The sequence below is a fragment of the Haliaeetus albicilla genome, chromosome 10 (assembly GCF_947461875.1).
Source record: "Haliaeetus albicilla chromosome 10, bHalAlb1.1, whole genome shotgun sequence".
In the NCBI taxonomy this organism is placed as follows: Eukaryota; Metazoa; Chordata; class Aves; order Accipitriformes; family Accipitridae; genus Haliaeetus; species Haliaeetus albicilla.
Window position 1 is genome coordinate 387,107 of NC_091492.1, and position 24,404 is coordinate 411,510.

At 49.4% G+C, this 24,404-nt stretch overlaps 1 protein-coding gene across 3 annotated transcripts in view; it reads right to left on the minus strand.

Moving 5' to 3' along the window:
• Positions 1 to 2,139: 2,139 nt before the first annotated feature.
• ZFHX3 (zinc finger homeobox 3) overlaps positions 2,140 to 24,404 on the minus strand; it is a 665,450-nt gene continuing 643,185 nt past the window's right edge. For all 3 annotated transcript variants that reach the window (XM_069793179.1, XM_069793180.1, XM_069793182.1), the window contains 3 exons: positions 18,274 to 18,376; positions 11,424 to 16,880; positions 2,140 to 6,523 (listed from right to left, as the gene is read on the minus strand). In XM_069793179.1, the coding sequence (XP_069649280.1) occupies positions 4,944 to 6,523; positions 11,424 to 16,880; positions 18,274 to 18,376 (7,140 nt within the window). In that variant the 3' untranslated portion in view covers positions 2,140 to 4,943. The remainder of the gene's footprint in view (positions 6,524 to 11,423; positions 16,881 to 18,273; positions 18,377 to 24,404) is intronic.

The window sequence follows — 24,404 nt, forward strand, 5'->3', positions numbered from 1 at the left end:
TCCTTTTTTCTCATGAAGGTGCATCAGCAACCTGATTATTAAACTTACTGGCTTGCAAGTGAATGTCCTGACCCAATTAATTGAAGAACGCTCCCGCTCCCACTCCCTGGCTAGCGGCAAGATTTTTTCCCCACGACCTCTGCTCCAACCGGACGACACTGCAGAGCTCAGGCGTCCACTCCCCAGGGGGGGAGAGGAAGCCCCACGCTGTCAGGGAGGTGGCAGAGCGGCCAAGGACACCCGTACGTACCAAACAGACTGCTCATCCCACCTGCAATGTTGGGTTGGTTCTTTTTTTTTTTTTTTAAATTATTTATTGCTGCAGTTATAAATTAGAGATGAACAGTAGCCCCCAAGGCTCTCTTTTGGATGTGGTCCGTATTAATGAATTTCAAGCATTTTCTGCTGCAAGTGGCAATTTTTGGTAAGAGAATTGTGTATTTAACACTCAGCAGTTCATCAAGTTATCCTCCCCGCTCAAGAGGCACTGCAAGCAAAGGGAAGAGCAGTGAGTCAGCCACTTACCTTTCTTACCTTCATCTCCTTTAGGTTTGATCAGTAGAAGAAAACAGATGGCGATTTTAGTTCACTTACTTCTAGTTTACAGGTTTCAAGATGACCTCAACCCATAAAGGCATCATGCTTTCCCTTCAACCATTAATTACAGCAGTGTGCCCAGAATTCTTATACAATCATTTAGTAAAATTAAATGCACTTATAATGTCTTTTTCATACACAATGCAACCCGAAGCCATAACATGAATCGCGCTACTTGGCTCATTACTTCCACTTTAATGTTAATTCGCAGCATCAGCCCGGGCGCGCTCACACCGACGGGCACCCAGGCGCCCGCCTGCGGGGAGGGACGCGGACGCGCGTGTGCCGGCGCCTGCGCCGCGGCGGTGCACGAGGGCGCGTGCGTGCGGACACGTGGCTCCGTGGCAGCGCCCGCCTGCTGCGGGATGCGGACGCTGGGGCGGATGCGCGCATCCCGCCGAGCCGAGCCGAGCTGAGCCGAGCCGAGCCGCACGGCACGCACCCACCCCGACACAGACCCTGCACTGCACAAGCGGGGACATCGGAGACGAGAGCTTTTGCTCATTTTTTTTTTAATGTATCACAATGAGCAGGAAACATACGTGATGAAATATTTCCAAAGGAGTATATTCAATTACCATCTACAGTCAACTCAACTATGACAACAAAGTCTTTTGTGACAAATTTTTTAAAGTTTTGAAAGTTCCATGTGGTTTCTGTTTCTGTTAGTCTCCATGTATTTTGGTACAGTTCGAGATCAGCATTGTTACAGTAACAAAAAAAAGCTAACAAGACTACATTATAGAAAAACACCAAGAACATCATTTTTGGTTTCACTTGCTCTATTTTTTGTACATTGCAAAGGCTGTTCATATCCCTCTTCACCTCATTTATGCTTTCTGTTCTACCCAAACTCGCCCCCCAAAAATAAAAACGAAAAAAATAGTCAAAGCTTTGTGTTTCACAGTGGGCAGTATCTCAGCGCCGACAAACGAACCAACCGACCGACCGACCAACCCAATTTCTGCTTCTATTTAAAAGTTTAATTTTTTTTTTCTCAAAAGTAAAATATATTTCCACGAACAGCGAGTGTGTTGGCTTGTGTCAGCGCCTCCCTCGCCCCCCCCGCCTGCCCCCAGGCGCGGGCGGCCCCGACACACCCCTTACGCCTCTCTTTATTCTCAACTGTATGAAACTTTGGCCATCTTCACCACTTAAAAAAGCTTTTTATTAAAAATAAAACAGAAACCCGCTCAATGCTAAGTTCAAAATCCTTTCCCCGTGCCCGGCCCCGCTCCGACGCCCGCTCCAGAGGCCGTGCGTGGGCTCGGGGGGGTCGCGTGGAGGCTCCCGGGCCCCGACGTCGCTCCCGCTCCCTCCCGGGGCGGCCGGGCGGGCTGGGGGGCGCGAGGCTGGGGCTGGCGGGGCTGGGGGTCCCGGCGGGGCTGGGGGGGTCCCCGGCCCGGTCCAGCCCGGCCCAGCGCGGCCGGCGGGGCTGGGGACGAGGGTCCCAGCACCGGCCCCGGGGCAGCCCGGCTGCAAGAGGAGGCGGCAACCTCGCACTGGAAGTCTCTAGAAACGTTTAGAAAAAATACAAGGAAATGAATTTATAAAACCTTTTAGTGGGTGGGAAGGAGGAGGGGGAAGAAGGAGAGAGAAATTGCACTATGACCAAGCAATATAATTAAAAAACCGAAACAAAACGAGACAAAACAAAAGGATTTCCAAAAGAGACCTTGCGGAATTTGACAGATAAAGCTAGTGTTAAATTGTTAACTCGTATCACATAGAGAATCAAAAACAAAACAAACAAAAAAATTTCTATATGATACAGACAGAGTAACATACAACAGTTAAATGGCAAAAAATATATATATATATATATTTCATAGAATTACAAACAAGATAAAATAATGGAAAACAAAAACTGTACAACTTTAGAATTTAAAAAATGTTCATCTCAAACACGGGGAGAAATACAAGAACTTCTGTTAAAAGAAAACCGTTTGTTAAAACAGCGAACGCTTTTTGTGTACTTGTTTCCGTTTTTGACACCTTATGCTACAACTGGGTACTGGTAGGAATATTAGATGGTACTCTCTTTAGTATCGTCTACTTAAAAAACAATTAAAAAAGGAATTTGCACTGTGCATTAGCCTAGTTAGAAATATGTACAACAGTTCAGGATCTAGTCTTTCATCGAACTAAAACCAAAAATCCATAAAAATAAAAGCGTCCCGCTAGAAAATGAACCCCACGTTCGTCTCTCGAATGCTCCAGTCTCTCGCGGAGTCGACGAGCGGCTTCAGCACGGGGAGGAGAAGCCCGGAGGCAGCGGGAGGAACCTGCGTTCACAGTCTTCGAAGTTCCCTTTTGAAGCAGGAGGAGGATGAAGATGACGGGGAGAAGGCTCTCGCACTTTCGGGGCAGAGGAAACGGGGGTGGGGGGGGAGGAGATTGTTTCTGTTGACATTTGGCTACAGAAGTGAAACAGCAAGCATCTATTTGTCTCCAAAATCTACATTTTAGCAGCACAAAGTTTTCCTTTCAAAGTCCGGACCGTAAGAGATGCGTGCGTGCGTGCGTGCGTCTGCGTGTTCCCACGAGCAGGGGTGCGGAGCTGGACGGGGACGCCAGAGCCTGGCACTGCCCGCACGTGGCTCTGAGCCGTGGCACTCGCCGCTCCGCCTGCCTACCACGGGAGAGAACTTGGAAAGAGAAACCTGCCTTTTGGTGCGCTGGGTTTTCGCTAAGAGTTGTCTCTCTGCTTGCAGAAGAAGCACAGATAACAACCTGGGTACTTTTTTTATTCTTTATTTAAACTTAGACTTGTTTGTTTAAATCAGAAACAAATTCTCAAGTAAAAAGAATCCTTTTTGCTCATTCTGCACCAGTGGTGAAAGGGTATGTCTTTGGATTTTATTTAAAGCATGAATTTTCTTTAGAGAAAAAAAAATGTAACAAAAACGTTTTTTAAAGGAAGGAACAGAGTGCAGCCTAATTACACAAACAGAAACAAATGCTTATAGTTCAGGAACAGAGTCTTTGAAGCATTTACAAAATGAGGAAAAGAAGAGGGGAAGAAAAAGAAAAAAAAAAGGAGAAATGGAAAATAAGAGATAAGTGCACAAGGGTAACAGACATAGGTAAATCGTATGTATACGCCTTAAAAAGTTTCAAACCCCCAACAAAAAATATTCTGCAAGGGATCCTACTGACCCCCCAAAACCCTTTGAACTTCTTTCTTTAGTTTTTATAAAATAATTATGCAACCACCCTCTAAGAAATGAAGGTAGCGACCATAAGTGGAAGATTACAGGATGGGGGAATGGGGAGTAAAGGTACAAAGGGGAGAAAAGCTTAGGCGAGTCAATGGATTGCAATCTATCTGGCTAGGAATGAACAAGACAACATCAAATGAGAAGCCGTCAGCTGGACCATACAAAAGCTAAATGTACACAAAAGGGTTTTTTCTTTTAAATCTACCATACTGCTTCAGTTCATTTCCAATGCAACAATCTACTCAACACCAAAAATGGTCATATCTATCATAAATACAGAAAGTCAGTTGTTTTAAAACTTATTTTTTAAGCTCCGAGTCCTCAACACTCTTTGTGTGGGTTTTTTTTTTTTTTTCTGAAAAGTGGGAGTGCTTAACTTTTCCCCTTGAAATTGGCTTCAGCAGAAAAGCTACCCTTAAAATCCCCGAAAAGCTAAAGCAGTTCACATTGTTTTTCTCTTGAATACTTTCTGCCCATTTTAAATTAACAAAAAAAAAAAAAAAAAAAAGAAAAAAAAAAATCCTTTTCTGGAACGAAAACGAAACGAAACAAAACAAAAACCCCAAAACAAACGAAAGAAATTATATATATATATATATAAAACAATGATTCTGAAAACAGAACAAAGTGTGAGCGATTGACCTGAGAATAAAAAGACATTACATTTCTTTTTTCTTTTAGCAAGCCATTGGTATCTGAATGCTAAGATAGCAAGAAATTTAAAACTGTAACAAGGTGGGCTGCTTTCCCATACAGTGCATGCCGGCCTCTGCTGTGCTATCGACGTGGGGCGTTATTGAAAAGGGGCAATATACAAGGGGCTCAAGCTCCGAAGACAGTAAGGAGGCAGCACGGGCTTTCGTCTCCCAGACCAACAGTACCTTCGAAAGGACAAATGTAACAGATTTTTTTTTTTCTTTTTTAAGTTTTATTTTATTAAAAGGAAAGGAAAAAAGAAATGTAAAACCCACCGGCATCGTTATATGGGAAAACAACCCACGCTTTTTCTTTTTTCTTTTTTCTTTTTTTGGTTAGAAGCTTTGGAATTGCAGTTAGTCTATTTTTGAAATTGGTTTGTTATTAACTTTTTTATTTAAATTCATTTTCATTGTTCATCTTCAAAGCTTACAATCTGAAGGTGTCCATTCCTACGCTAGCTAGACCACTGTCCTTAGGGCAGCCGGGGTCCCGGGGCCCCTCCGCCGGGCTCGCCGGTCCATCTGACTTTTGGCTAAGATCCGTGTCAGACTCCTCCGAATAGTCGTCTGTTGGCATCGAGGGCTGAACCCCTGAGGTGCTGCATGAACTTGAGGTAACCGTTGAAGATGAGGAGAGAGGAGGGAAAGGCGGCGGCGGCGGCTTCCCCGGCGGGGCGCGGGGGGCCGCCGGGGGCCAGGGCTTTCTGGAGGCGTGGGGGGAAGCCGGGGGGGGCCGGGGGGGCGGGGGGCTGTCGTTTGAGTGAGCGGCCGACTGCGAGGTAGATGCGGTGCTGGGGTCGGGGGGGCAGGCAGAGTGAGGTAATAGACTGGGGTGCTCTTTGGCGTTTCTTGCTGCTCTTGTGATTGTTCGGTGTTTGTGCGGGGCTGACTCGAGATGCTGACTGAGGGCTTCGTCCCCACACACCGTGCTCTCGCACGCCACGCACTGGTACGAGCCGCTGCCCTGGCCGCTGCCGGTGGGCACGTGAAGCACCATCTCTTGCAGGTTCGCCACGGACTGGCCGAAGAAGCAGAAGGACTTCAGGTGGTCGCTGGCCGCCTCCTGGTCGCCGAAGCCCGCCTGGCACTTGCGGCAGACCAGCTTGTACTGCACCTTCGGGACGATGAAGGGGTCGCAGAGGGAGTCCGCGCCCTTGCCTTCCGCTTCGGGCTCTTCTTGGGGTTTGGGCAGGAGGGGGGACACCTCGCGGGGTGCGTTTTTCTGCTCTTCTTGCTTGGGGGGTTCTTTGGCAGGGTCTTTGTCCGGGGTGGCAGCCCCCGCGGGGACGGGGGTTTGGCTTCCTTTGGGCTGCTGCGCTTTCTGCTGCTGCTGCTGCTGCTGCTGCTGCTGCTGCTGCGCCTGCCGCTGCTGCTGCTGCAATGCCTCCTGCAGACTCTGCTGGTATTGCTGGTACTGCTGCAGCAGGGAGCCGGGGGACAGCCCCAGCAGCGCCTGCGACAGCGCGGGGCTGTAGGGGAAGAGCCCCTCCATCCCGTACATGGGCTGCAGGTACCCGCTCTGCAGGGCGCCGGGGATCTGCGGGGCGTAGTAGGGGGAAAAGCCGGGGACGAAGTAGGGAAGGAACTGGCTCGTCAGCAAGGTGGTGGGGTCTGAATTCAGGGCGGCCTGCAGCGCCTGCAGCTGGGCGGGCTCCACCGCGTACTCCATGGCGGGCAGCGGGGCCGACAGGGCGCCCGCCGACGCCTCCCCCTTCTCCTTCTTGGGCCCTGGCAGTGGGTCCCCCTTCCCCTTGGGTGCCTTCTCCTTCTCTTTTGCCTTCTCGCTCTCCTTCTCCTTGCGCTGCGGCGGGGGCGGCTGCTGCGGCTGCGGCTGCGGGGTCGTCGCTGGCGGCTGCTGCGGGGCCACGGCCGCCGTGGCTTGTGCCGGGGTGGGCGAGCTCAGCGCGGCCGGGGGCTGCTTATTTGGTAATCCAGAGGTGGGGAGGCCGGGCGAAGGGACGCTTGTGCTGGGCAGGCCCATCAGGTTGGGTTTGGGAGAAGTTAAAGCTGCAAGAGGGAGGAGAGAGAGGTGAGCAATCACTCGGCGCTGGGCAGCCAGAAAGCACAAGGCGGGGTGACCCCGGGCCACCCCACCACTGCCCCTGCACCACCGCCTCCTCTGCACCGGGGCAGAGACCGTCCCGAGCTCTCGTGCCGCGGTGGCGTGGGCTGGAGAGCCCGTCTGCTCCCGCTTCCTCCGGGACGACCGCTCCGCTCCCCGCGCCCCGAGGCCCCGTGCCGTTGGGACGTGCCTTCTCAGCCTGTCCCCTGCGGCCGGCTCGGCCACGCTGCCCAGCAGCACCGAACATGGCATCTCTCCTGGGGACACCCACCAGCTGCCCGGGGTGGGCAGCACTGCTGCTGTTTTACTGACCCCTCTGAAATGCCCGGATGATCAGCAGCTGATGTCAGGGGGAGACACTTTTCCTACATCTGCACTAACTGGTCCTTGGCCAGCACAAGAAAAGCGCTATGCCAAAGGCCTGTAATGCCAGATCTGTCAATCTCGTTAAAATCTCTACAGATTAGAAAGCCCTGGTCATAGCAACTGAATAGAACTGAACAGGCTAAATCTAAGTTATTTTCTCCTTTAGGCTGATGTTCATGAATCCACAAACCTCTGATGCAACCCCTTCCTTCCTTCCAATGTAAGAGGCTTTGGGTGCACAGCTTCTGAGTAATTTCAGAGTTTTTATGGTATTCAGACATCCCCCCACGGCACGAACATCGTGTTTTGGGTGGAATTAAAAGCGTAGTGATGCTTCCTCACAGAGGAGATGGATTAATGGTGGAATGTGAAGTCTGCCCATCTTCCCAACAGCAGGAATAGCCAGTAACAACACAGTCCCCCGGTGCCGATTTCGACTCTCACAGCTGATAGTAGTTGGGGGCAAGAGGAATGTGGCTCCTGGAGTCATGTCCATTAGTCACGTCCACTGCAGTTGGCGAACGTGCTCCTAAAAAGGAACGTTCTGCTTGGGATGTCCCTCAGCGCCATTTAGGCAAAATAAAAATGATACAAAGCTCTAACGTTCTGCTGGCGCAGCCCCACATGCTCCGTGGCTCTGGAGCCAGGAACCGGCTGCAGGATCCACCCCTGCCACAAAACCATTCAACAAAATCTAACCTGTCATTAACAAAGCTGTGATGGTAACTGCTCAAAGGCAGCCTGGGTATGAACAGTTGCAGAACTAGGAATCAGCCATGGAGGCACAGTAACTTCTATTTTAGGTTGTACCTCTTCTGTGATACATCCAGTGAGAGGAGAGAGGAGGGGAAAGGAGAGGAGGGGAGAGGAGAGGAGAGGAGAGAGAAGAGCAGAAACTGCCCCTTTTGGGGATTATTCAGGGCATGGTGGCAACTTAAAGTCTTTTCCAAGGGGAAGCATGCCAGCAGGGAAATGGCTATGCACAGGGCTCCTTTGCCTTGCGAAGGCAGCGTAAAAGGGACTCAAACACAGCTAGGGACTGGGGCCAACAGCTCTGTCTGAGCTGCAGCTGCCTCCTTTATCCTGGTGAGGTCTTAAATCATCATAATTGATCCTGAGGAACAAGTGTAGGCATCCTCAAGCATCTCATCCCTGCCGCTAGCAGGCAGCCTGATACCCGGGGCCTCAGCCAAAGCTGATGGCAGGACCGGCGGCAGAGGCTGATGGAGGGAGCACAAGATGTAAATTCTGTGCAGACACACGTGCTCCTCAAGCTTCTGGACCCCAAGCCCCAGACTGCTGCCTGCACAGTTGCATCACAAGAGCCTGTCACTGAACCATGCCCTGTAAAGTTGGTGTAGCCCAAAGGGAATCCACGCTTCTCAGCATACAGCACAGGAACCGCTTTCTTGCAGCATCGTGCTCTGAGTAGCAGCTGGCAGCTAAGGGGAGCGAAGCACTCTCCGAAACCTGGCTGCACTACACCCTGGTATAAACAGCTCATTTGTCTACAGCGCTGCATTCATCCACTGACGCTGGGAACCCGCACCCGGCGCTGGCCTCCCGAGCCAAGGGCAGGAGACAAAGCCGCCGTGGCTCTGCAGGGGCCAGCCTGGCGAAGGAGCCCGGCAGGAGGGCTGGGAGGAGGGCAGCCAAGAGCCGGGAGAATTCAGCGGTGGCTGATGCAAAGCCCTTCTGAAACCTGCTCCCGATGCAGTATCGAGACAATAGTGATTGGTGAAGGTATGAAGTGTATGAAGTGAGCCTCCACACAGCAGCCTTATAGATTTCAGATAAGGGCATATTATGGATAGATGCCATTGAAACTGATGTTCCCTAGTTGAACAGTCCCTGAGAGGTTCAAGCGCAGGAGCAGCGGGTAATTCATAACATTCCTGGATGCACAGCCTTATCTGCTTCGACAGGCTTTGAGCTGAGATGGCCTGACCTTTGGAGCTTTATCTAAAGGCCACAAATAGTCTGTTTGACTTTCTAAATAGCTTAGCCCTGTCTAGGCAGTCACTGATGGCTTTTAGCATTCATAGTACGTAGCCCCATCTCCTCAGGACACATACTGGTCTTCGGAGAAAAATAAAAGCAACAATATAGACTGAAGTGCAAAAAAGTGATTTTAGATCTTGTTATAAATTTGGGGTACTGAGTAAACAGCACAGAGCTATCTGTGATAGGCTGACAATATAATTTGCCAGAGAGATCCTCTTGGCCTAGTTCTGGCCTCTGAAACGAGATCTTTGGTAAGAACAGAAGTATCACGTGAAAAAGTCCTGGCATGCAAAGATGCCCTTCAGGCATGTAGCTAGGACTAGATTCAAGGAGCAGGAATGGGCAGCAGCCCTGAACAGAAGAATTTCTAATAGCAACTATTTTTAAAAATGGTTTAATTACAATGACTTATCTTACGACTATAGTCAAGAATAATTTTACTTTTGCTTTGGGAGTCGTTGGAAGAGTTCTGTAACTGCAAAAAACCCTTGCAGAGGCCCTAACTCCCACCAGAAAGCTTTTCCAGATTCCAAAAAACTTACTCTGATCTTTTCTGCTCTCTGATAGGACGGTCTGACATGGACATCAGCAACCATGCTACAAGGTAATCCCCTCTGCTACTCTCATGGAAAAAAGGATCTTGACCCCAAGAGAGTGGATGATCTTTGGAAAGGCCAGAACTCAACAAATACAGGGAGATTTAACTCTTTTTCGTTTGTCAACAGATGATATTTTAGAGATGAGCAGTAATGGAGAAAAAGGTGAGCACAGCAACTTCCAAGGGGAGAGAAAGATGCTTGTTTTGAGTCATGGGTCTCTAGCATGCTCTTTAGGGTGTTATACCCAAAGTCACTGCAACCACACACAAACGTCAGGCGCTAGTGATGTGATTTACAGCGAGCAGCTCTGCACTCAGTCCCCCTTGCGAATATCAGAAGAGCTGTTCAAGTTCCACATAGCTGCTCACACCAGCTACTGTCCTTTTGTCTAAGACTTTGATTTGCTTATCCACAGATTTACCTCCTGGATGATGAAAGAAGATGGCAATTTTATTAACATGACACAACCATGTTACCTGGCAGCACGTGCACTGAGTTTTTCAATCTGTTGAAAAAGGAACTTCAGAGTCAGCCTGCTGAATAAAAGCATCAGAAAGTCTTTTTGGAGACTGACAGCACTCCAGTTTCCGAATAACAAGCCAGGAAGATGCTCAGATCCTATTTAGGCTTCACGCCGTGGATTAGAACTCATTATTATTCAATTAGTTCAGTACAACAAGAGAAAGTTATTGTTTCTGGACACTGCCTAATAGCGGAAGACCTGTATTGCCACAGTGTAGAAAACAAAGGTGCACATATGGTGCACACAAGGCATATGGTGTAACCATACCAGGCGTTACGGTGTCATGGGCTGTCCAACCTGAGACAGTCTCAGCCTGCTGCTGAGACAAGACACTGGAATCAGTTGTCGGGATATCTCTGTAAACATACAGCAGCCCCGGTGAAAGTCAACTTGAAGAGGGATCATCAGAAGTAAACAGAGAAGTCTGCCAAGTGAAAGCAAGTCTCCTAGAGAACATCAATTACTCTGTCACGAGTGGCAACTCAGACACAGGCATGTCTCTGGGATGCCACGGATGCTGCAGGGGTGAAATAAGGCCCTTGGATCAAGTTTCTAGGTCACTGCTAGTCTACTGAGCAGTATTGTCCACTGCCAGTGTTTCTGCACATCTTACACCTTCCATCTGTCCACCAGGTACAAGGGAAAGGAGCATCCTCAAAAAACAAAGTCCAATATCTGGGATTAGGCCACCTAAAGGACTGTGCCAAATTTCATTTTTATGTAGTGTTGTTAAGAAAAACCTTATTAAAATACAAAGTAGATTTGTCCCACAACTACACTGTTGTTTGTTGAGAAGGTACTTTCGGGTTGTGCCCAGGCAGTGCTCAAAATCCAATGCACAGCTGCATCGGGATTTGTCCTGGAGGTCACCATAAGCACATTACCTAAAGATGCTCCAGGTTTCTGTCACCAGTGCTGTCATGCACATCACACTTTCCCCTAGAAACAGTTCAGAATTATTGAAAAATTGGGATAGCACTACATAAACTGAATTTAGTAACAAAAGGAAAGGTATAATGAACAACGCATTCAGCACATTAGTCCTTTTCCTGTTCCATTTGATAAATCCTCTATTTTCCACTTCCTTGGAAATGCTTCAGAATTTTTAGTCTGTGCTAATGGAACAGAGATACGCAGCATGTCTAGATCTTGCTCTATTTCAGACTTTGCTAGAAAACCCGAGTTTAGGAACTAAAGATAAAATACCTATTGCTTATTTGCTGTCAAGTAAACATGCTCAACTAAAGGGCTGGATATCCTATTATCAGTCATTCTCAAGGGAACATCCGCTTGTGCTAAAGATGCATCAAGTTAAGCTGTGTCTCTGAGCAGTGTGATGATATCCATACCCACCTGTGTTGGATGGGGTGAAGCCTGGTAAGGATGGGCTGTTGAGGCCTGGGAGCAAGACTGGAGGGATGCCCTGTAGTGCTGGGTATGCAGCAGGAAGGTTAAGAGCTTGCAGAGGGGTGTTATCAAACATGCCCTGCTGTTGAGCTGCCAGACCAAGAACCTCATTGGCTTTTTTGATCCGGTCCAGCTCCTGCTGAGCCATCAACTGACGTACAGTAGCTGGGTCAAAATACTCCTTTTCCTTATCCAACTGGCTTCCAATGGTTTCTTTAACTTTGGAGATATGCTGTTGAGAGAAGATATGGTCACGTACAGACAGTCGAGCGCTGTACTTGATGCCACACAAAGTGCACTCTGTTTTGGGTCCCTCGTAACTTGTTTGGTTTATACCAAAATGCTTGGCCATGCTGAGTTTGGACTTCTTCTCCTTTGCCCTAGCATTCTGGAACCAGACCTGAACAACTCTCTTTGGCAGTCCAATGTCATTGCCCAGGACCTCACACTCCAGCATGGTAGGTGTCCTGTAGTCATTAAAGCATGACTTAAGAACTTTTAGCTGGAGATTAGTCATCTGAGTGCGAAAGCGTTTCTGTCCGGGCCGATCCCCGCTCTCTCCAGACTTGCTGGCTGAACCACTTGCACCAGGGCTGGGTGAGCAGGGGTCTGCAAGGCTGGATGTTTCGCTATAGTCCACAGTACCTTCATTATCGTACTCTTTGCTGTAAAAGCTGGGAGCTGGGCTGACCAGGCCAGAAGACAGCCGATCTTCATATTCAGACATTGCTATCATGGCAGCTTTTGTCAGACCTTCACTGGGTCCTGATGCTGATTTGGTTTCGGTTACAATCCCTGTTGCACTGTCGTTGTCTGCATTTCCTTCATCTCCTGTTGTAGTGTCTGTGATTGCAGTGTTGACAGAAGAGCAGTCATCGTTGTCCAGCTTTGTTTGGTCAAAGCTCAGATTGACCGAGGACATGGAGGGACTCTCGAAGTCTTCTATCCCTTCCACCTTAATGGAGGATGGACTCAGCAGAGTTCGAGGTGACAGTTCCATGCTCTTGTTCACTGGGGAGAGAGGAACACTCTGTCCATCACTGCTAGTTGGTGGCATGTGGGAAAAGCTTGCTCCATCAAAGATGTCTCCCTTCATTTGGAGTCCCCCATCACAATCTAAGAGCATAGCAGACAGTGTCAAGTTGTATCCAGCTCTCTTGGCCTCATGCCAGTGACGGGATCGGATATGAGCTTCAAGAGCTGTCTTTGCTTTAAAAAGAGCTCGGCAGAAGGGACACCGTCTATGGGCTTGGGCGGGCCCTACAGCTCTGAACTGCCCCTTCCTTTCCCGTGCACGGGTGTTCTGAAACCAAACTTGCACCACGCGTTTCTTCAAGCCCACTTCATGTGCAATGTGATCCAACATTTTCCGTGTTGGGTTGGAGTCGAGCAAGTATTTCTGATAAAGAATTTCCAGCTGCTCTGGGGTAATGGTTGTCCTTAGACGTTTATCCCTTTGCGGTTCCTCTCCTCCAGTCCCACTGTCATTTTCTCCAGGGCTTGCACTGGCCTTTTCCTCCAGCTTTCTCTTCAGTGTATTCATTGTGGATGTTGGAGTTGACGGTGAAGTGGCTGAGCTTGCTGGAATCTGTGGTAATGTTCCAGATAGCAGCTGGCTCGCAAGTAGTGGATTACTGGGATCAAAAAGCATGAACGGCATATCCAGCGTTCTGTCCAGGAATGGGGGGTGGATAAACTGGTTCTGTGCACTCAGAAAATGAAGCTGCTGATGCTCCTGCCAATGCTCAAAGGAAGGAAATGCCAGCTTACACTGGTCACACTGGTATGGGATTAGCTGAGGAGGTAGGTTTGCCAGCTGTTGAGGGGTGGATGTGTGAATGGGTTTGAGGGAGAGATGTGAGAGCTGAGACGGACTTGGGCTTGACTGTGACAAGGAGCACTGAGGGGGCTGAGGAGGGGGAGGTGGCTGCTGCAATGAGGAGGGGGAGGATAACTGTGTAATCTTTTGGTGTGCTGAACTTGACTTTTGTTCTCCTTGGTCCTGTTGCTGCTGAGACTCTTGCTTTGGTTGCACTTGCTTCTCTTGAGTTTGGTTTTGCTGTGTACTTGGAGGTTCGGACTGCTTTGGTTTCTCATCTGTAGCTTCTACTTTAGAACTATAGGTGGAGGAATCATCTGCCTCTGCTGTGAGCTGCAGAAAAGCTGAGGAGGTTGCGTTGGCTGAAGACGTAGGTGTGCTGTAAGCTTGTGAGGGCATTGGTGTGCTGCAGGAGGAACTGGTTGGAGTCAAGAGCTCCATTGCATCCATAGAGTCTTCATTCTGGCTATCATCCTGTCCATCCTCATCCTCATCTTTGTAACAAAGCTTTTTCTGGTGTTTAATGAGATCAAAAATGCGCTGAAAGACTAGACTGCACTTTTTGCATTGGTAGTTCAAGTTGCTTGTTCTAATATACCTGTCATTTGTAAGCTCCCGTCGTTCCCCATCTTTGCCTTCTCCCTGATTCTCATAGTTTTTCCTAGCTTTTTGACGGGCATTCTGGAACCACACCACTATAACACGCGTTGGGAGGTTCAGCAAGTTTGAAAGCTGCTCAAATTCATCATCCTTTGGATAAGCATTGGCATCAAAGAAATCCTGCAGGACTCTGAGTTGGTAGTCAGTAAAGCGTGTCCGGGAGGACCGCTTGCTTCCCCAGTACTCCTGCTTTTGAGGTTCTGGAGAAGGAGGACGTGAGTCTATCTTCAGTTCTTCCAGGCTGGTAATGGGAGGATTACTGAAGTTGTATGGGGAATCCTTGTTGCGCTGGCGTTCTTTGAAAAGAGTGTTTCTGAACCAGTGCTTGATCACTTTCTGAGGCAATCCAGATTTGTCCGCCATCTCTTTGATCTGTTCCTCACTTGGGGAATTGTTAATATCAAAATACTGCCGAAGGACTCTGAGTTGGTCGTCGGTGATCCGTGTCCGCGGCCTCTTGTTCTGCTGCTGCTGGAGAAGGCTAGGGTTGAGCTGATGCTGGTACAACTGGGCCAAGTCGGCAGGCAGAGGGTCTACGGGACCCAGCTGGGGTGGCAGCTGAGCAGGTAACGTTTGTAGTGGCATGGTTTGCATCATAAGTGGTGAAAAGATGGGGAGCTCCATTGGCATGGAGAGCTGGGTGAGTGGCACAGACGGCTGGGCTGGTGCGATTGTAGGAGAGGTAATCGGTGGGGCAGAAGTAGGAATGGTAGGAGTAGAAGCTGGCTGAGGAGGTGCTGGAGGGAGAGGAGGTGGGGGCGGTGGAGGAGGTGGTGGTGGCTCTGGGGTCTGAGGCCGTAGCGGGTACAGTTTGTCATAGTGTTCTCTATATTGTTTGGCAAATCTCTCTAACTGCTTAAAGGGAAAGTAATGTTGGTGAACATGCTCTTGGTGGCTCTTCAGGATGAGGATGTTCGAAAAGAACTTGCCGCATGTATCACATTCAAGCTTTTCCAAGTTCTCACCTTGCTCTGTCTTCCCATTTTTCTTCTGCACCTTCTGCTTGTTCTCGTTGTACTGAATGACAAGCTCAAAGCCAAAGTTTTCCAGCAAGGCTTTTGTGGCATTCCCTCTCGCGTCAGAGGCAATACGCGGAGGCAGTAAGGAGGGTTCTGAACTACTGCCTGGTACAAAGTCCTTCTTCTCTTTGGGCTTTAAGTTATCAGGCAGAGACTCCTTAGATGCTACATTATTGTCTCCCCTCTCTGCACTTTCCCTTTCCCGTGGGGTTTCTTTTTCTTTCTCCTTCACTACAGATTTATTCTTCTTCTCGGGGTGCTGGCTCTGCTGTATAAGGACGGAGTGAGGTTGTGACAAGGACAGCTGACCTTGCTGCTGCTGTAAGAGCTGTGGATGGCTCTGCTGAGGGAGCTGAACTTGAGCCTTCAGGTCCTCCAGCAAACTTGGACCTGTACCAGTCAATGTCAGCGCACCACTGGTGACAGGCAAACTAACTTCTGGATTGAGCTGGAACTCAGCACTGGGGATGTAGAAAGGAAACAAAAGATGCTGCTGTTGCTGAAGCTGCAGAAGGGTCTCAGTGGTCATCGGAAAGTGCGGCAAAAGTGCTGGGTTGAACAGCTGAGACTGCAGGAGAGCAGCTTGCTGCTGCAGTTCTTGTTGCAGATGGGCCTGGACTTGGGCCTGTGCCTGTGCCAAGGTTTGAGCTTGTTGCTGCTGCTGCTGCTGCTGCTGTTGCTGCTGTTGCTGTTGCCTGGATGCAATCATGTCTGCCAGCTTCTTTCGGTTTACCTCTTTGGGCTCCGAAGGGGAGGAGATATTAGTGCTTACAGGGTTACCTAAAGGAGGAATTCCCACATTGTCGCTGGATACCTGGTTGAGCAGGCTGGGAATGGGAGTTGTGCCCGAATTACTTGTGTTGGTGGTTGTAAAAGTATTACTGTTGCTAGTGCTCACTGGACTTGGCGTGGATGAACCCAAAGAGAGACTGCTGCTGCTGCTGTTGCCAGCTCCGTTACTACTGCCGCTGCCCCCAGCCGCCTCCAGCTTGGCAGCGCGAGCCTTGGTTTGGTGCAGGACAGACCTCATGTGGATCTCCAAGGTTGAGCTTTGACTGTAGGCCACGTTGCAGGTGTTACACTTAAAAGGTTTGTTGTCTGGGCTGCTGGTAGGCTCGGGCTGCCCAGTAGCAGACTCCTGGAGGGCTCTTTTCAGTTTATGCAGATGAGAAACTGAATTGTAATGGACCAGGAGAATGTTCTTTTGCGTGAAAGACTCCTTGCAGACTGTGCACTTGTAAGGGCGAGACGGATCTAGGAATTTCTCCATAGTGAAGTTAGGGCCTTTCCTGAAGGGTAAGGCCCTTTTTGGTTCTGAGCCAGAGTCCTCTTGTACCGACCCCGAATCGCTACCTGTTGGGCTCTGCTTGTCTTCCAAGTCGCTCTCCTCCTCCTTATCTTCCTCGACTATTATAGTGTGGTCTTCTGCAAGTGAAGGATCGCCCATAGCGAGGAGGTCCCCGTTGACCAAGAGACCACCATACAGCTGCTGAATGTCAGCCTCGCTCAGCTCCAGATGGCTGGTTTCCAGGTGCTTCTTCAGGGCCTGGAAGGTTCGGAAGCTGCGCTGGCAGAGGCAGCACATCGTGGCTGCCCGGATGACGTGGTACTGGGAATGGAGCTGCAGCTTCTCAATGGTTTTGAACGCCAGGCTGCACTGGTTACAACGGTACTTGTAGACGTGGCGATCGGATACCGGCAGTTGAGGCCGCTTTGCGTGAACTTCATTGAAGTGTGTCTGCAGGGCTGCCGAGCTCTTGAACACCTGGTTGCAGCCCTTCTTCCAGCAGAGGAAGCCGGAGTCCTCCCTGGCAGAGCTCTGATCGGCCGGAACAGGCTTGGGATCTCCGCTGTGCTCTGCACTTTCTGATGGCAAAAGACTCTTTCCCGAGTCCTCAGAGATCTCTGCGAAAACAAAATTAGAGCAAACCTGAAAAATACACCAGCACACAAGGGTGGATCAACACCCTCTTTTTGTCCCTAATACGTCTTTGTTTTTTTCTCTGCAGGATGATAAGTATTTCTAACATTTCTCCTCTATCTTCATTCATTTATTTTAATACCAGCCCATTACCCTCATCATGGCCCATTGCATAAACCTACAGAATTTGCTTTCTTGCCCACTTTGAATATCTGGAAATTATTCACACACACACACACACACACACATATTCCCTTAGTGCATTTATCACCTTTAATTCTTCCTTTTAAGTGAAGGCCATTCAGCCACCTGTCTGTTTTGCTGTTTTTCTTTGATGTCCTGCCTATTTTCCACTAAGAAGGTAGTATTTGAGTCTTGGTCCTATCAAAGCTAGAAAAAACAGGAATGAAATTCAGGTCCTGCTGGCAGCAGCTCAAAGGGTGCTGTTTGAGGGAGGACGGGAGAAGAAGGAACAAGCACTCAGTGCGTTGCCACTTTTCCAGGGTCTAAGAGCACAGTCCTGCTGCAAAAGACAGCGTGATATGGCTAGGGGCCAAAAAAGGGATCCCGTTGCCCAGGGCAACATTAGCTACCCTGGCTGTGCCAGTGCTGCCCCACCAGCATCACTGCTTTGAGGCTGCCTGCCTGAAAGGTAACGACGGCTGTCTTCATCCCCAGATTCCTTACAGACCTTCAATGGGGGCACAGAAGGAAGACCGGCGTTGCTTCCCTGCCAGGCTTGAGATCAGACACTTCTGCCCATGCAGAACAATGTTCTTATGATCTTCTCACATCACACAACAAAGCCAGGACTAAATAGCCATGGATTTACAGCCATGCCTTCATAACACAGACCGGCAATGAAATAGGCTGAGGAAATTTGAGCCAGATAAGGACCACAGCAGCTCAAAGCTCCCCAAACCATATGCCCAGCATCCGTACTTGAGCTATGATGGCAGCAGAGCAATGACAGCAGAGGTGTTAGCACAGTCTGCGGCCAGCAGCTGTAATCTTTGGCACTTCTCTACTGATCCCCTCAGCCCTCCACCACCTCTGCTTTTCACCGCTCACATCTGGTCTTCTCCCTTGCAAGGATGCAACACCATTTCCACGTGAATCGCCATGGTGGTGAGCTGTGCTCCTCAGCTCTGAGCTGCCCTGCTCTGCCCTGCCATGGGGACACCCCGGGCACCAGCCTGTTTGTGGCACTGATGAAGGGAGACGGCCCTGCTGGGCACTGTCCGACTACTGTGGTTCTCAGGGCACAGCTGGGCACATGGAGCTCACCAGGGCGGAGATGTCCCAGACACAGTCCCTGACCAGGTGATGGAGCTGGGGGAGTGGCGGGACCCGTGGACCTCACTGACCCACACTCACCAGGCTGCTTCCCCAGCTCCTCTGTGGTGGAGTTCCCATCTTTCTCTGGAGTGGCTGCTGGGAGAAACATGCTGCTGGGCATCATCACCTCAGGTGTTGTCACCTGGAGACAGGGAGGAAAGGATGTGGGGAGAAGAAAAACACAGGAAAATATTTTAAACATCTTCAGTGGCAAAATTAGACACCAATATTGTAAAGTCAGAGGCGTCACTTTTCATAGCTCAGTGAAGACTCATATTTATTAGACAAAGCTCACATCAGTCAAAAGTGTTTCTACAGTTACATTCTGGACATAATTAGCAGTGCACACTTGAAGAATAATCTTATTATTAATATTTTTCCTTTATGTAGAATTCAGACTTTGATCACTGACAATGTTTTGTCATGGGCTGTGAAACTTCTTGTGCAACCAATTAAGTAGATAAGTTGAAAGGCCCACCTTAAGCTGCTGAAAACATAATAAGGCCCCTAATTAAATCATACCTCGTAAAGTACACTGTAATCTTGAACTAGGGAGCATTGCAGCACTGTTTTCAAAGTGTATCGATGCAGGAAAAGGAGGGGCATGAGAAAGAAAAGTACAAATAAGGAGAGAGGTGACAAAGGAAAGGATGAATAAGGAAAGACTAAAAAGATAGCAAATTGTCTGCAAAAAGAAAAGCTTTTGGTAACCCTTTCCTTGCTCTGACTGATGTGTTCCCTTCGCCTCTCTTCAAGTGTTTGTCTAGAACCTGCACCATCAGAACCAATGCGGTGCTTGAACACCAACATTTTTAAAGAGCTGGAGAGTTTGCGTGCTTCAACTAGAGATGCTCTTTGAAAGAGTCAAATGCATAAGCTCATGTTTTTCCGCAAAACTGTGTTCCTTAGGGTGTATCCAGTCACACAGAACATACAAACTACCTCACTAGCAGTTTGCGCATGGCTGGCGTCAGACACAGGACAACGAATACCCTTCTGAACATCCAGAGCCAGTATCTCACACCACCTGAAAAGCTGCCCCACAGCCTTTCTCCCCAGAGCAGCAACTGGAAAAACAGACCCGTAACAACGTCACAGTCCGTGCCGTATTCCAGTGCATGGCTGCCAGCACTGGTTAGATGCCTGCGGCAAGTGAAGACACCTCTACACCTCCGAGCAGGTGCATGCTTCACCCCACTGACACTCAGGGAGCATTTCCCATTCACCAGGGCCGTGGTGTACTGCACTTGAAGGTACAGAAACCAACACTGACTTGCAATGCTCGTGGCGCTTCTGCTCCCAGCCTCTGACTGCTGGGAAAGTGAGGCATACATAAACACTCCTAGACAGGTCTGTTTCCTAGCAAAACAAGTCCCTCTGTCCTTCTGTCAGATACTAAGAGGGCATTTGAACCTTGGATTTCAGAAGAGAGTGAGTGAGTGAGGCTGTTATCTGCATGCAGTGTTACCTTGCTTTCTGCGAAGTCAAGGACCACAAGGCTCCCACTGAACTGCACGAGATATTAGCAAATCTGTGGCGAAGCTGAAGGTAAACCTATGTGCAGGACATGAAATCTTCCTTATCTACACACATGTCAAATCCAAGCAAACATAGACTAGACCTTGGCTTCGCTAAGCGAATGGAAGCAAAAACAGTCCATGAAAAACCTCAGAATCAAATGTTCGCATATGAGTGGCTGCAGACCTCTGAACCGCACTGGGGAGCGATGCTGAGCTCCCTCCCTTTACTGGGATGGCTGGTGCACGGAGGTGAGCGCTGGGTCTCACAGACATCTGCAGGAAAGGCAGCTGGCACTGATAAATCACCAGGAGGGAAGCTGAGCACACCAAATTCATTCCACCTTTTACTCTAAGCAGGAGTATCTGACGGCTGTGGGTGGTGGGTCGGGAGACGTGAAAGGTCACTGGTTAATTCCCGGTAGCCAGGCTCGGAGGAGGGGGACGAGCAGGGATGCTGAGGAGGAAAGGCAAGAAGGAGCCATCCCTCTCAGCTTTATCAGCAGGGAGAACGCTCTCCTAGGATCTTTAGGAATTATGAAAAATAAATCATGAGAAATTAAAAAAAACCCCAACAGAGTAGAAAAAGAATAAAATTATCTAACACCTCAGCTGCACATCATTATAGAAAACTGTGGGCTTTTTATACGCATTACAGTAAGGCAGCCATCCCCACTACCACACTCAGTACGACGGATCAGTAATTGTTTTCATACACTTTAATTAGAAAAACTCAGATGGCTATGAATAATAATGGAAAAGAGAGACTTTTGCACTTGAAAGGTTGAAGTCAATCAAGTGTGAATGACGGCAAAAAAGAAAAAAAAAAGACACCAATTCATCAGGCCTCTGTTGTCTCGCCGCGTCTTTAATCATAATTCCTGATTGGGATTCAAGAAGGCAGTAAGCAGCGGTTCTTTGTCTGCCTTCACCTTCCGTCAATTAACTCTCCCCGAAATATAATCATCAACCTCACATGCTCCTCTGCATCTTAATCTGGGTCTCCAAACCAGTAAGTCCTGCCCTATATGTGTTTAAGTAATTACCTTTATCTACCTGCACCTCCATAGCCACAGTTCTCACCCTACTTCTACCCCTCCCTCCACAATAAAAAAAAAGAAGAAAAAAAAGGGGGGGAGGAAAAAAAAAAAGGCTGTGGTACATTAAATTGCTACAGGCACAAAAATCCAAAAGGCAAACAGAAAAAAGCTTGGAAAAAAAGTGCAGGAAACTAGAAATTCTGGATACGGATGTAGGGCAACTGCAGGCAGCCCAGGCAGCCACACAGGGATGGCCCTGGGAAGCAAAACCTTGAAAATAAGGCACTGGTCTTCCTTCAGCAATGGGACCCACTTCAGTCCTCTACCTGTTTAGCACCATTCAGGCTTCTTCTGAAAGTGCTGTCCGTTTCCTATGCCATTTTCCAGGGCAGGACTACTCTGTCTCTTCATCCCCAAGCACCACCCCTGAGCAGGTAGCAAAGATACAAATAGTGAAAATAGGCTGCACGTCTCAAATTATTTTGCATTTACACTGAATTCCAGACTGCCCATTTTGAACTACCTGTCCTTTTACACTGCAAACCTGTCCGAGGATATACCATTTCCTTGTACGTGCAGAAAATGCCTTGCATGTTGCAGCTGCTTTTATTATAAACAAGTAGTGAGAGTACCAAGGGGGCAGGAAGGTTTACTAGGCCACGGCCACCCGACAGGTAAACAAGGAGCGGTGCTCTACGACACAGCATTTTGTACTTCAGTTGTATTTAAATGGCATTAACTGTTCTGGTGATAGAGAGGAACGTGTTTATCTCGAGCACAGCCCGTGTTAGCGTGTGCTCTTGTTAAATGCTCTCTACCTCCCTCTCGCCTGAGCAGGCAATACCTGGCATGTAATCCTGGCATCCATCCTCAGCTCTGCTCAATACCTCTACCTCCCAGTTTAAATGTTTCCAACACCAACTGTTTCACATTGGCAACAAGTCAGTCAATGTGAATCATTATTAAAAAACAACCCTACAGAGGTAAGTCCAACAAATGTGATTTGTCTTCTCCCTTTCCTTCTTCTGTACTTGTTTTGCTCTGTCTGACATTAAACTGTGTCCCCTTCACAGCTGCAGCCGTGATCTTCTAGCCCACAAGCTGCCAGCAAAGACTTCCAGCTTGGAAACACCACTCTCACACCAGATCCACCTCTGTGCACAGCCCCGAGAGCGCCCGTCCCCCCGCCGCCCCTGTGTCCAAGGTCTCCTGTAGGTCGCTCTTCCAACGTTACCACACAGAAGCAAACGGTCCCCTCGACCCCTGTTGCTCTTGACCTTTCTGTCCAAATGAAACCAGGAGGTGGGGAGGAATTGGCAGCTCACTCCTACCCACTCTTTCTGACAGCTCAGCATTCGGATACCAATACGTGGATCAGGTTCTGTTTATCGGTACTTCGATGACTAGAGTCACTGTCTCCAAGAAAACCCCCGATGCTGAGGCAGGCGCTCAGGGCGCACCCTTTGCTCTGACTGCCCCGTCTCCATCCCCGTCCGCCCAAGTGGGACAGGGAACTTGCCTGGGTAAGGAGCGAAGGAGGGGGAAGTTTCGGCCAGAGACTGTGGCAGCCCCTCCTGCGCCCCACTTTGAAACATCTCCCCTGTGGTCTGTAGCGGAGATGGGAACGCCGGCCAGAGAACTTCCCTCTAGAGCAGACTGCAGAGAAGCCAATTATCTGCCTTAGAAGATGGGAAGTTGTTGGGACAAGTCCCTCTGCTTCCAAGGACCCTCCCTTTTGGATGAAATTCAGATCCCCTTAAGAAGATAAATTTCGTCATGATGACAAGATCCACTGACATGCATGGGCACCCCAATTCAATGGCCATTTCTATAGACAACGTGGTCCAGCGAGTGGCTGTTACAAAAAACCCAAGGGCTGACAGGCCATGTCTCCTGCCTCCCTGCCCCATGAGTATCCTCAGCAGACTGCACAGGCCCTGACACCTACAGCCCTGTCACCAGTCTGGAGAACAACCTGCGGGTCCACTCCTCACTGGTGACAACCTACAGCAGTGACAAGCGTGGCTCCTGCCACTATTAAGACGATGAACTGCAGAGCCGCTTATCAGCGTGGACTGGAGGCTCAGAGCTGCAACACCCCTCCCGCTCTGGCCCCGGCAGCATGACACAAGCATATTCCTGGCACGTCCAAAAAATTAATCTTGGATAGCGTGAATAGCCAGCTCCCCTTGTGCACTGGATCAGCCTGCTCTGACTTTCCTCTGGACCAAGTGACCAAACGTGTGGACAGCCTATGCAGTTCCTTCGTAAATGCCCCCAAATGCTGAAATCATGCGGCTTTGAAAAGAAAATCTCTAGAAGGGGTCTGAGGAGAGATACATTACTATCCCTATGTCCATGCAACCAGGGGGAAATACACATGCAATGCAAGGTTCCCAACCAGACAAAGGAGGTAATTTCCATTACAAAGAGAGAGAGAGGGTGCTGGAGTGAAAAGCTTCATTAGACTCAGAGAGGCAAAGCGATGGCAGTATACCAAGGTCACTTCTAATTTAGACCATCTAATTGGCAAACATGGCTCCAAATGGCTATCATCTCACAGGGCTCAGAATTAATGAAGCCCGATTATTTTCATTACCTTCATCCGAGATGGAGAATGAGACACAGAGTGAGAGGGAAAGGGGGGAGTGAGAGGGGGCGAGAAGGAGGGAGAGAGAAAAATTGAATGACAGCAGAAGGGAGAGAGCAATAAGAAAAGACAATAGGAAAGAGGGAAAAAATGTAAAGATAGCGAGAGGGAGAAGTGAGGATGGCAGGGACGGGCAAGAATTACTCTTAGAGCAAGGGAGAAAAGAAAAAGATGGAAAGACGGCTGAAACACTGGGAAGACACCCTAAACCGAGGAAGAGAAAACTGACAACAGAAATGACGGGAGAGGAATGTGCAGAAGGATAAAGCCGGCCGCGGGAGGAGGGAGAGCTCCCCGCTCCCGGAGGCTCTCGGGAAGCCGTCCCTTCTCCTGGCTTGAGCCCATCAGTCTTGTCAATCGACTGTGCAGGCGAACTGCACTTCACCCTCATTAAGGGGCTCTCTGCTGAAGCGGTGCAGGCCCAAGATTAGCAAAGAGGCTGTTATGTGGAAAGATGGCGATTAGACCCGCTTAGAGAGGCTGAAACGCCACGTAAAATGAACTCGGCCACCTTGGCGCACCAGCCCCATGGAAGGGAAGCCGCAGGAGACCGGGACGACGGCGGGAGCCCCTGCCCCTGCCCCTGCCCCGCGGGGGCTTCCCCGGCCGCCCCGCCGTGCGGGGACGTGGTGCGAGCTCTGCTCCCCTCACCCTGTGGCTGCCGCCCCGCCAGCCCCCCGTCCCATGCCTGGGCTGGCGGGGAGGACCCGGGTGTCCCGTGGGACAGCCAGCCCGGCTGCTCGCTGATATGAAAAGGACGAGGCACGGAACAGCCAGCTCTGAGATGCTGAGCACAAGCAAGCAGCCGTTACTATGGCAACAGACATATTAGACACTGCAGGTTCCTGAAAGGCGTCTGATAAGGTATTATTAACTGGAGCCTCCTCCAAACGCCAAGCGCAAAGACACTATGTCGAAAGGGACCTGGCTCCCAGTTACTGGACTGCAATTCCCTCACAGTGG